The 12,974-nt window shown below is 37.1% G+C and overlaps 1 protein-coding gene across 1 annotated transcript in view; it reads left to right on the top strand.

Moving 5' to 3' along the window:
- Positions 1–12,974, top strand: part of LOC115230134 — a 60,714-nt gene that overhangs the window by 16,134 nt on the left and 31,606 nt on the right. Inside the window, exon 4 of the mRNA XM_036499516.1 lies at positions 3,912–4,013. Coding sequence (XP_036355409.1) covers positions 3,912–4,013 — 102 coding nt within the window. The remainder of the gene's footprint in view (positions 1–3,911; positions 4,014–12,974) is intronic.

Genomic DNA, 12,974 nt, shown 5'->3' on the forward strand with positions numbered 1-12,974 from the left:
GATTCAGTGTGACAATGAATGTGGCAAGGCTGGCCCTTTGAATTACAGGTACAATTAATTTTTGTCAACCCAGTGATTGGAGCAACATGATATTGAAGCATCTTGCTCAAGGATGCAATGTACTGTTGGGAGTCAAACTAACAGTTTTATTATCATGAGCCAAATACACTAACCACTAAGCCATGCACCTTCACATGTGGCACCAGCACCAGTGGGGTTGCCAAGTAACTTGTGAGACCTCTCAGTTGGGAGAGGAAGTGGAACTGAGGGAAGTAGCTTAGTGCCAAGTGAGAGATTAGAATATGATAGGGGAATAGAGATAAATGTCATACTACGGAAGAGATACTTGGCTACTCCAGAAGGAAAAAAAGAAGAGAGAGAAAGTTAAAAGAAAGATAGAGACATTCAAAGCAAGAGAAAGAGCGAGAGAGAAATAGATGGTGTTGAAGTTGCATCGGAATCTGGTGGGGAGTAGTAGTAGTCCGAAGAGAATAGAAAGCCGATGTTCTACAAAAGTGTGAGGGGAAATGTTTAGAGATGAGGATGAGGTGACTTTAGGAGGTAATGGTGAGAGAAATTGAAACTGGAATGGTTGGGAGGGAGTGTGATTGATATGTGAGGGCATGTAGTGTGTGCAGTTAGGTATTTGAGATAGAGTGGATGTGACTATAGCAAATGGGGATTATGGTTGTTGGAATGAAGGGGAGGTATTTGGAAGATGGGTAGTGGGGGAATTTTGACAAAGGACAGATTACATTGGTGAGTGTGAGAGGAAGGCACGGCCATAAAGGACATGCCTGTATGTATGGACGGCCACAATTTTACTTAGTTTGACATATCTTCTCAAGCACAACAAATCACCAGAAGTCTCGGTCCTTTGTCATCTCCTGTGTGAGGCTCAACATCTGAAGATCATTTCTCACCACTTTGTCTCGCATCTTCCTCAGTTTACCTCATTTAAAAGTTTACAGATCAGCACTTCTTTATGCAGCTATCCTCAGCCTTATGCATCACATGACAGTACTAGCACAGTCTTCTCTCTTGCACACTGCATCTGATGCCACTTATACCCAATTTTTTTCTCAAAATTCTTACACTCTATTGTACATGCACACTGACATTGCACATTTCTTTCAAGCCTTCAATTACCCTCTGCAGTCACAGCCCATGTTTCACTGTCACTATCCATACATAGGCATCATCTGTTCTACCTTTCACTCTGAGAGAGAGGCCTTTTGTTACCTGCAATATTGCCCAGCACATTCTTATTCTAGCAACATTTTCAGAGCATTCTCCTCCACTGTTAACTTGGTCATCAAGGTAATGGAAGCTATCCACACTTGTAAAGAACTGCCCACCTACTTCATACATTCTTAGTTTTTATTGTACCTACTTACCTGTGACACACAAAGAATAGTTTTTCTGTTAAACTTCCTGTGATACTGCAGTATTTCTTGTGTGTTACACTGAGTACAATTTATGGAATTTCTACCTATACCTTTTCTGCATATCAAGAACAGCTGTCTCCCTGAAGAGATTAATAACTTGTCTACTTTCCTACTTACTAGGACTTTGGTCTTTGCTTAATTAATTCTGAGGCCCTTTTATTCCAGACCTTGTCTCCACACCTGAAATTTCTTTTACAATTCTAGTAGAGATTCAGCTATAAGAACAAACTCATCAGCATAGAGGAGCTCCCAAAGGCAATCAGTCTTAAATTCTTCTGTTATGGCGTGGAGGACTATGATAAGAAGAGGAAGCTAAGAACTGATCTTTGATGAATACCTAACTGTACACAAAATCCATTACTCTTCTCATTGCCAACTTTCACCTTACTGACAGCATCCCTGTACATGGCTTGTATGGCTCTCACCAAGCACTCATCTATCACTAGCTTCTACGTTGGCTACCAGATTAAGGAGCAGGGGACCTGTCAAAAGCTTTCTCCATTTTCTAGTGACTTTATAACAACTTTGGTTGCAATTGAATACAAAAAATTCAAAAATTTGCAGCTTTATTTAAAAGGCATATTGCATGGTATTTTTGTGTGGATTTGAACGTTGCATGGAAACATGATATGAGCGCTGGTAGGCATTAGATTAATACCTTTTGTTGGATGTGCAATACTAATGTGAGCTGAGAAATCTATTGCTTTTAGTGGATTATAATGGAAAGACATTTTTGTTGAATTAAATGTGTGGTGGAAAGGAAAACAGAAGTGTAATAAAATGAAACACTATAAAAATTGATAGTACCCTGGTAGATAAAGAAATTAAGGATATGAAAACAGAAGCACCTGTCTCATAAGTAATCACTGCTGAGATGCTTAAAATATCAGGTGGTGTGGATTATGGTCTTGTCATCCACATCGTAAATCAGGTAGTTTCAGATTATTGGATCAGGTGATGAAAGTTACGGAGAGGGTCACAGCCCAACTAATTATGGAAAGAGTTAGCCTAGATAAGATGCAGTTTGGTTTTGTGCCAAGCAGAAGCACCACTGATGCTATATTTTTGGTAAGGTAACTGCGGGAGAAATATCTGGCCAAATATAAACCTCTGTACTTGGCTTTTGTTGACTTGGAGAAAGCTTATCTGATGGCCAATGTGAAAACTGAGGATGGACAAGTGGTTGATAAGAGCTGTACAGAGATACAGTCAGTAAGATGACAGTTGGCAACGAGTATAGTGGATAATTCCAGGTAGAAGTATAGATTCACCAGGGATCAGTCCTCAGTCCCCTCTTATTCATTATAGTCCTCCAGGCAATAACAGAGGAAGCCCCTCTATGCTGATGACCATGTTCTAATAGCCAAGTCACTGCCAGAACCAGAGAGAGAGTTTAGGGTGTAGAAGCAAGGTCTAGAATTGAAGAGCCTTAGGGTTAACATAGCAAAAACCAAAGTTTTAGTAAGTAGGGAGGATGAAAAATCACAAACACCTTCAGGTAGATGGCCCTGCTCAATCTTTAGAAAAGGCATAGGTAGAAACTCCATATGATGTACCCGGTGTAATCAATGGACACATAAAAGGTGCAGCAATATCAAAGGAAGGTTAACTGGGAAGAATTAAACACTGAAGATGTACAGAAATCATATTCCATCACATGCAAGGAGGGAATACTAGAAGTAGTTGATATCTTCCACTAACTAGGCAACCAATTCTGTAGTGGGGTGGTTGCTCTGATATTGTCATGGCTAGAATAAGAATAGCGTGGGCAAAGTTCAGAGAGCTCCTATTTTTGATTGAGAAAACCTGGCAACTGAAGTGAGATCACTACCATGGCCGATGCCGGTGTTGCATGTCCAGTCCATTTAAGAGTACCCTGATGCGTTGGGTGATATGCTATGCTTGAGAAGTCCTGTTGAGTCAAGTAAAACAAAATTGTAGCTGTGGCCTGTGCCTCCTGACTGGCTCCTGTTCTCGTGGCACATAGAAAGCAGTATCCAAATGTGATTGAGGCCAGGATCGCATGACTGGTTCCTATGCTGGCGGCACGTAAAAATCACCATCCAAATGTGGCCGATGCCAGAAACCCCTGACTGGCTCCTGTGCTGGTGGCACGTAAAAAGTACTATCTGAACATGATCAATGCCAGGCCCACCTAACTGGCACCTGTGCTGATGGCCCCCACTACACTCTCGGAGAGGTTAGCATTAGGAAGGGCATCCTGCTGTAGAAACATTGGCAGATCAGATTGGAGCCTGGTGCAGCTGCTGGCTCTCCAGACCTCACTCAAACCATCCCACCCATGCCAGAATGTAAAATGGATGTTAAACGATAATGATGATAATGATGATGAGTTGTGTACCCCAATAAAATGAGACACATGAGTAATGAAAAATTCTTCATTATACTTACTATATATATATTGATGTAATAATTCATGGTCTTTTTAATACATCTTTTCAGAAAAGCAAGAAATACCTATGGAAATAATTATTGGTTGCAATGTCGGAATTGTATTATTATTAATAATAATGGGTCTTACTTATATATTCTACAAAAGAAGAGGTTTGTATGTTTTTCATATTATAAAGCTTTATTTATCACAACAATGTGTGTATGTGTGTGTGTGTGTGTGTGCACGTGTATACATGTGTGTATATATATATATATTTAGAGGGAAAGTAAGAAGAAAAATAAGCAAAAATGCACATTAGAAATCAAAAAAAGTAAAGGCTTTTTATGGAAAGTAACGATAGATATATACAATCAGATGAACTGAGGTAGGAATAAAAGTAATAAAAGCCATTATTGTGAATTGTTAAAGAGATTCAAAAGCATATGGGTTTTGTGAATTTACTAATCATTGCTTTGAATGCAAATCAATTAATGAACGGTGTCAGGTCTATTAGTCACTGAGTAAAACGGTTATGTGTATGGGAGGTAAGTAGTTCTAGATTTGGTGCAATTAGGGTAGATATAGAGCTGAATGTAAATGGTGTATTGGATGTATGGGGGTTAGTGGTATTAATTGAAAGGTTAGTAGTGTTCTGTATTACGTTAGCTGTTCATATTGAGGTGTGGAAGATATTTATTGATGAAAGTTGCCTCTTCATGCATTCTTTGTTGTACTGAGGTGTTCTGTGAACATTGAGGGAAGGGGAAAATTAGGAAATTGGGATTAAGATTCCTAGCACACCTTTCTATATGTTCACCAACCTGTATCTGTGTGTATTGTGGGTGGCGGATTATGAATAAGGAGAATTTTACTCCATATATGGTATGTTGAATGATTCATTTGAACAACATTCTTACCATATATGCTAGATTCATCGAATTCGACAAAATCATAACTATTGGCATAAACCCACTAAGAAATTCAATATAAATAAACAGGCAATAAAAAAACTCTTCTAGAAAATGGGAAACCATATGGTTTATCCTGCCCTTCTCTCTTCAAATTAGAAACTTCCCCAGCTTATTTTTTAAAATCTTAGCAAAAACCTTTCCACAAAACCATAAGTATTATTCTATATTTAATAAATCTTGTATAAAGATATTGTACTCCACTACACCAAATCTAGGGTCAGTTATAGCAGCTAATAATAGATATAAGCTTAGAAACCATTCATTAGGTAAAGTTTCTCTATGGGAAACCTCTGATCTGGAGCCCAACAATAATATTTTACTTAATGATAATACAAGAAGAAATATAATTGGTGAATCACAACAACAAGGGGCTATAAATCCTACCCAGACAAGTCAAATGGATGTGATTAATGAACTAAACACAGCTTCTCAGTAATTTGGAATCTAACCAAATCAATGCAAATTATTTGGGACAATGATTTAAAACCCAAATGAGGCAAAAAGCATGCAACTCCTGCAAGCCTGAATACTGCCCCTTATTTAACAAAAGAACCTAGTCTATAAATGCCAAGTACTAACATCTAACCCTAACCAATCTAAAACATATATCGGGAGCACAGCTGATATTAAAACTAGATATTGAGCGCACATGAATTCATTTATTAACCCTAAGACTAAATTTTCCTCATCACTAGTAACATATGTTAACCTTCTAAAAAGCAAAATATTAACTATAAATTAATATGATCAGTAGTTACTGGAACCTCTCCTTATAATTCCTGTACACTAACTTGTAGGTTATGTACAAAAGAATCAATCAATGTACTATGTCTAAATAAGCAGATAATGCTAAGCAAATTCTCCATTCTTATCACTTCATGTAGACATAAATACCTCTCCACATATAAATAACAAATAATTGTTAAATAACAAAAAATCCATAAAAGTTTCTCATCAATAAAATAGTTATGGAATAATGATCATCTTATGCACATTTAAATTCTTTCATTAAGTAACAATAAATCTGTAATGAATAAAAAACAAAAAAAATGAAAAAAGAGAAAAATCATTTCACTTCTAGAATAATTTCCTGGAAACTTATATATATAATTTTACCTCCACCATATATTTTAAATTCATCTTAATTATTTTATTTCTATTAAACTCATTTTTCATCCAATCGATTTTATATAAAATACAAACTGGTATAGTGTAATTGAACTTTGACATTTATGAACAAAAATACCAGATGTGATCCATACAAGATATAGATATCCCTGATGAAGGAAATATGGATACTGGAATGGATTTTAAATCGATATCTACTCTTATCACTATGTTCCTGAAACAGCCATGGGATGTATATGTTAATTTTCACATTTGGATTTTAATTTGGACTTCTTCCTTCGAACTTTCCATATATTCTTGGAGCTTTAATATTAGCGTCTCTGATGCAACAAACCAATCCTGTATGTACAAATTTACGTGATTTAAATATCGCTGAATATGTATTGCCTCAATGTGTATATTTGCCTTTCATATAAAAATATCTATTTTACATATATTTTTTATGAAGCATTTAATGGATTGAAATTTTACTTTTCATATATGGACTGATAACCCAGAACTTTGTATCAAATCCAAAATCTTCCATAGTATATTAGGTCAAGGAAAAAGTTTGTGCACTGTATTAAATATACACATTTAAAATATATTTTTGTGGTGTGTGTTCATTCAGTTCATTATTTTAACATGGCGCACAGACTTTTTCTTCAACCTAGTGTGTATGTATATACATACATACAGACAGTTAGACATGCAGACAGACAGATAAGAATAAAATGGGATTAAAAAGTCCTGGCAGGTATCAAGTAAGCACTCAGTATAAAAGAATAAGGTTAAATTTCCAACAATCAGATACCAGTAAATGTAAATAGAATATAAATCCCAGTTAAATCCTCATGCATGACAGGTAAATCCAACAATCCTTTTGTAATAAGAAGTAAAGGTGTGATCTAAAATAAAGATAGGACTTTCTTCATATATATATATGTATATATATATATATATATATATATATAAAACTGAGAATGTGTATCTGTCTGTCTGTCAGTGTGAATCCCTAAAACTTGAGAACTACACAATAAATTTCATTCAAATTTTACACATGCCTTACTTGGGGTCCAGGGAGTGTCATGGGCAAAAAATGTCTAACTTCTTGCCTAGGGCGAACCCACAGCAATATCATATCTTCTCCACTATTTTAGTATTACATGTTAAAAGTGAAACAAAAACATCTCTCTATTATAATGTCAGATACTTTCACTTTAATACTGAAACTATTAAAGTCAAACTATTATATAAGAGGGATGAACCATTAACAGTGGACATCCATTTTGCTAGAAGAAGATCTGCTATGGTCTTATATGCAACACCACTGGTTTTCAATTCATATTAATCAGATTAATATTCAATTTCTCACCCTTATTATTTTTAATTTAATTTAAACCCAGGCCTAGGTGTTTTGGAATGAAGTTTGTTACCACACAGCCACACCTGCACCTATGTATGTGTGTGTATGTGTGTATAGCTGTATATGTATACATTTATTTCTATATATATGTATACATGTATATGTGTAGATGTATATATATATATATAGATGTACATGTAATATGTACACATATATATTCACATACATACATGCATACATATATACACTCATACACACATACACACACACACACACATACATAGGTGCAGGTGTGGCTGTGTGGTAACAAACTTCGTTCCAAAGCACATGGTCCAGAGTTCAGTCCCACTGTGTGGTGACTTGGCATGTGTCTTCTGCTATAGCCTCAGACCAACCAAAGCTTTGTCAGTGGATTTTGTAGACAGAAACTGAAAGAAATCAATCGTATATATATGTATGTATATATTTAATTGTATGTGTGTGACTTTGTTTCTGTGTTTTACCCTCATCACTGCCTCACAACTGGTGTTCGTTTATTTACATCCCCATAACTTACTGGTTTCACAAGAAGAAACTGATAGAATAAGTACCAGGCTTATCAAAATAAAAAAAAACCCACTAGGCAGTATCTCATATTTTGGTTTGCCCACACAATTTATCTTTGTGTGTGTGCATATATATACATACATACATATATATATGTGTGTGTATATATATATATATATATATATAAAAGGGCTTAGTAAAATAAATTACTTTGCCACATACTGAACTCATTAGAAATAGTAGCTAAAAAAACTTTCTTTAAACTATTTCTAATACTTAAAGAAAATCTCTCTCATATAGTGTTTGCTCAATTCAACTCACGAAAGTATGGATGAAAATGTCGAGTTTGACTAATCTTGAAACGTACGTTCTCAAATAACCTTTGCATTTGATTTTTTAATGTCTTTACCCCCATACTTTCGTGAGTTGAATTGAGCAAACACTATATGAGAGAGATTTTCTTTAAGTATTAGAAATAGTTTAAAGAAAATTTTTTTAGCTACTATTTCTAATGAGTTCAGTATGTGGCAAAGTAATTTATTTTACTACGCCCTTTTATATAATGTAATAATTTGAATTTGCCTTAAATGGTCCCTTTACATACTGAATACTTGGTGAAATTGATTAATTAATTAATTAATTTTACCCTCAATTGTTGAAATTATATACATATATATATATATATATACTCTTTTACTCTTTTACTCTTTTACTTGTTTCAGCCATCCGGCTGAGGCCATGCTGGGGCACCGCCCTTGTTGCTACCCTCTCTAAGTCCAGTTTGCCGTGGCTGGCCACTGATCTAAGAGAGAGTTTGTAGCTGCTGCCCTTAGGTTACCTTCGTACCTTGCAGTGGGTTCATCTGGGATCCCGGAAAGCAGCTTGTCTAGATGTTTTTTGAAAATGTCCACATCCGCATCATGTAGATTCGTTCCATGACCTTACTTATGTGTGACGTCAGGGAGACTGGCCTGTAGTTTTTGGCCTCTGCTCTACTCCCTCCTTTGTGGATAGGGCATATGGTGCCTTCTTTTAGCGCCCTGGGCAGTTTACCGTTAGCCAAGGAACCACTGAAGAGCTTCTTCAGTGGTCCCGCTAGGGCATGCCTGCATGTTTGTAGGAGGACTGCTGGGAATCCATCTGGTCCAGCAGCTGAGTTTATTCTCATTTCTTCTATGGCAGATATTACATCCCTCTCTGTTATTTCTATGTGGTCGATGGTTGTTGTTTGGTTTTGGAGTGTTGTGGCATCAAAGAAAACTTCTGGGTTTGTGATTTGCATGTGCCCCAGAGGGGATGTGAACACACTTTTATACTGTTCCTTTAGTATTTCACTTATCCCTTGGGGGTCCTCAGTTAGAGAGCCCTTTTTATCAAAGAGTGGGCCAATCTTGCAGTGTACCGAGGTGCTTTCTTTCGCAAATTTAAAGAAGGCTTTAGGGTTTGTTTTAATATTCTCTATGGCCCTGGCTTCTCTCTCTGCCCTCTCCTTCTCATAGGAAAGTTTGAGTGCAGTTTCCGTTTCAAAAAGTTTCAGGTGGAGACCCTCATTGTTTCTCTGCCGTGCATTCAGTTGCTTCGAGAGCTTAGCTCTTCGCCTCATAAGTATTTTCCTGTCTCTGGGAATAACGTTCCTATGCCCGCTGGCTTTTTTCTCCGGGACAAACTTATGGCATATGTTCTGTATTGTTGTCATGAAATGTTGGAAATGTGTGTTGGTGTCTTGTGTGGTGATGAAGTCACTCCAGTCATGTTTTCGGATCTCTTCGTTTATCTTCTTCCAGTTTGCCTTATGGAAGTTTAGACTGGATAGACCTGTGGTATTTTCTAATGGCTGCGTCTCAACTAACTCTCTCATACCATATATCATTACCTCTACTAAGTTGTGATCTGAGAGAATTGTTGGTGTTACCATTATGTTGTGGATGAGCATCAGGTTGCTTGTGAAACAGAGGTCCAAGACATTCTCACCTCTTGTTGGCCGAAGCACTGCTTGTTCCATGAAAAACTTGCGTGTGAGAGCCAACAAGGACTCTGTCTGTCTCTGTTCAAGTGATGTCATTCCAGGGAGAAGATGGCCATCTGGCCATTTGACTTTCGGAAGGTTAAAATCTCCCAGCAGTAGAATGGTGTTACCTTGGTCCAGTTTGTCCAGGACTTCTTCTATTCTTCTGAGGCTATCTTCAAACACTCCTTCATGACTAGGGGTGTCTGGTGGCCGATATGTGACACATATTACTATTTTCGGTTGTTTCATGTGTACTATCAGTGTGTCACAGACTGAGTTTGAGTGTGTCAACAGTACTATGGGTGTGACATCTTCACGGACGTACAGGGCAACCCCACCATGAGTTCTTTCCTTCCTGTCTGACCGAAAAACAGTATACTTTGGTACGTGTATTTCTGCATCTGCTATACTGCTTGACAGGTGCGTTTCAGTCAGCGCTATGCATATTGCATGGTTGCTTGTGCTTAAGTCCCTAAGGTAAGGAATTTTACTCATATTAGTGGGTTTCACCAGACCTCTGACATTCAGCAGAAGCACTGGTGAGATATTTGGGGTGTCAATAAAGGCTGACGGTGTGGCACCTGGGCTGGTGTCAGCGGTGGCCACCCTGGGTCCCTTGATTGTGGTGGTCTTGAGTGCTGTTGTGAGTGCCCCTGGCTCTGAAGACGATGTATCCAGGCCAGTTGTCCCTCAATTTTCTCTGCTATTTCCACAAAATTTCTTTGTTCTGCTGCTGCCGTCTGCATTTCCTCTGCAAATGTGCGCCTTCTCCTTGTTGGGGCATTACGCACTATGTCTGCATATTTCTGGGGCAGCTTGTATTTGTTCTGGTTTTGGTTTCGGTCTTGGTTTTGGTTAAGGCATTTTGGTCGAATGGGTTTGATGCAATTTCCATAGGGCCTGGGATGAGCGAACCTGCATCCTTCTCCTGTTTCTCCATGCCAGCAGGTTCCATTCCGGAAGAATTTGCATGTTATCTGGGTTTTCTTGTCCCCAGTTCCTCTCTGTTTTCTCTTCCTCCGTTGGACGGTTGTCCACTGGTTCCTTTCTGCATATATATATTTATATATGTATATGGATTTCGTAGACAGAAACTTCAAGAAATCAATCGTATATATATGTATGTATATATTTAAGTGTATGTGTGTGACTTTGTTTCTGTGTTTTACCCTCATCATTGTTTCACAACTGCTGTTCGTTTATTTATATCCCCATAACTTACTGTTTTCACAAGAAGTAACTAATAGAATAAGTACCAGGCTTATCAACATAAAAAAAGCACTACGCTGTGTCTCATATTTTTGTTTGCCCACTCAGTTGTATCTATCATATTTGTGTGTCTGTATATATATATATATATATATATATATATAATACACACACACACACGTACATATATATATATACATGTATGTATATGTGTACATTCATATTTATTATATCAAAGACTGAAAGGAAATCTGCAATCAAATAACTTTACTCAACACTTTGCAACTGAATCAGTGGAGGCAAAGATGCCTCTCATTTTCTTGACAATTTATGCAGCACATTGCAGAAATCACAATCTAAGTGTATGTCAAAGTAAACTCTTACACTGTTGTACCACTGAATTACAAATAATGCTCATCTATGCTCGGATAATCACACAGCTTCCAAGAGTACAACTATTCGTCTTTGCTTAGATAAAATGACAAAATTGTGGGTGTTAAGTCCCCATGAAGGGGTCTTTCTAACTCTGGTGAGGATGTAGTCAATTTGGCTAGTGTGTCTGCCAGAACGGTAGGTGACTGGCAGTTTTCCTGAAGTTAGTATTGAAAACCATAAGATCATTTGCATCGCAGAACTCCAGCATCCTGGTTCCTTCCTCATTGTTGGAACCAAAACTGTAGCCTCCATGTAAGTCATGGAGGGTCCCCTGTATGTTGTCCAACATGTCCATTGAAGTCACCTGCCACAAATAGAAGGTCCCTATCATTTGTCAACGAGGTAATCTGCAAGAGGGAGTCATAGAATCGGTCTTTCTGTCCATCGGGTAGCCTTGGCTGAGCGGCATAGGCCGAGATAATGGTTGCTAGCTCATATATATATATATATATATATATATATATATATATATATATAATATATATAATATATATATATATATTATATATATATATACATATATATATATACTTTAATGAAAAGCAGCAGAAATTTAACAAAAGCTGTTACTCAGAGTTTCATGTTCCCATTCGATGGACAGTTTTGTTAAAATAGAACAGAAATAACGATATGATCAAAAACTACTTAAAGGATGCCCCTTTAAAAATAGACTTGTTTCATTGGTCCTTTCAGTTAACAGTCTTAAGCAAGCAATGAACAAAATAAATAAAGTAAATGAATTCAATATAAATTCATCCAATTATAAAAACCGAAGAAAACCTCAAATCAAAGAGTGGATTCAAAAGACATATTATAGATGATTATATACAAAATATAATTCAACTAGTTTAACGTGACCCGCTCTACGCATGGGTGAGGGTGTGGTTGTTATTTTCTGTTGCTTCCTTTCTGTTTCTTTTCGCCCCATTCTCCCGCTTTGTTTCTCTCTCCTTTCTCTCTCACTTTCCCACTCTCTTACTCTTCCTTTCTCTCGGACTCTCCCTCGCTTTCTCTTACTCTTTATCTTTCTCTATCTTTCTCTCTCCCATTTATAAAAAAATTAAATTTCCACACTTAAATTACAAATCCGCTTCCACTTTATCATGTTGAAAATTTGATTGAAATCAGGCAAAAGATGTCCAATCTAGACCCCCAAGTGTCCTCCCAAATCAATAAAATCTCCGTTTTCAAACCAAAGCAACTACTGTTGCCCCCCAAAACGTCTCCCAATCAATTTCTGACCTCAAGTTATTCTCTCCTGTAAATTTTAATCCCCTTCCAGCCCCATTTAGACCCCATTTTACATAAAAATCAATTTGTATCAACGTTTGCCTTCTTCATTTTATAGATTAGGCAGATATACCCAGCCTTGCTCAGGATTAAAATAGTTTATTATTGTTTTACTTGTTTTGGTATTATAACCCAATTTCATTTGGGTCTACACGGGCCACATTTTAAAAGATGAGGAATTTTGCCCTAGAGGTCATGC

Source organism: Octopus sinensis, unplaced genomic scaffold, assembly GCF_006345805.1.
Source record: "Octopus sinensis unplaced genomic scaffold, ASM634580v1 Contig14552, whole genome shotgun sequence".
Taxonomy (NCBI): Eukaryota; Metazoa; Mollusca; class Cephalopoda; order Octopoda; family Octopodidae; genus Octopus; species Octopus sinensis.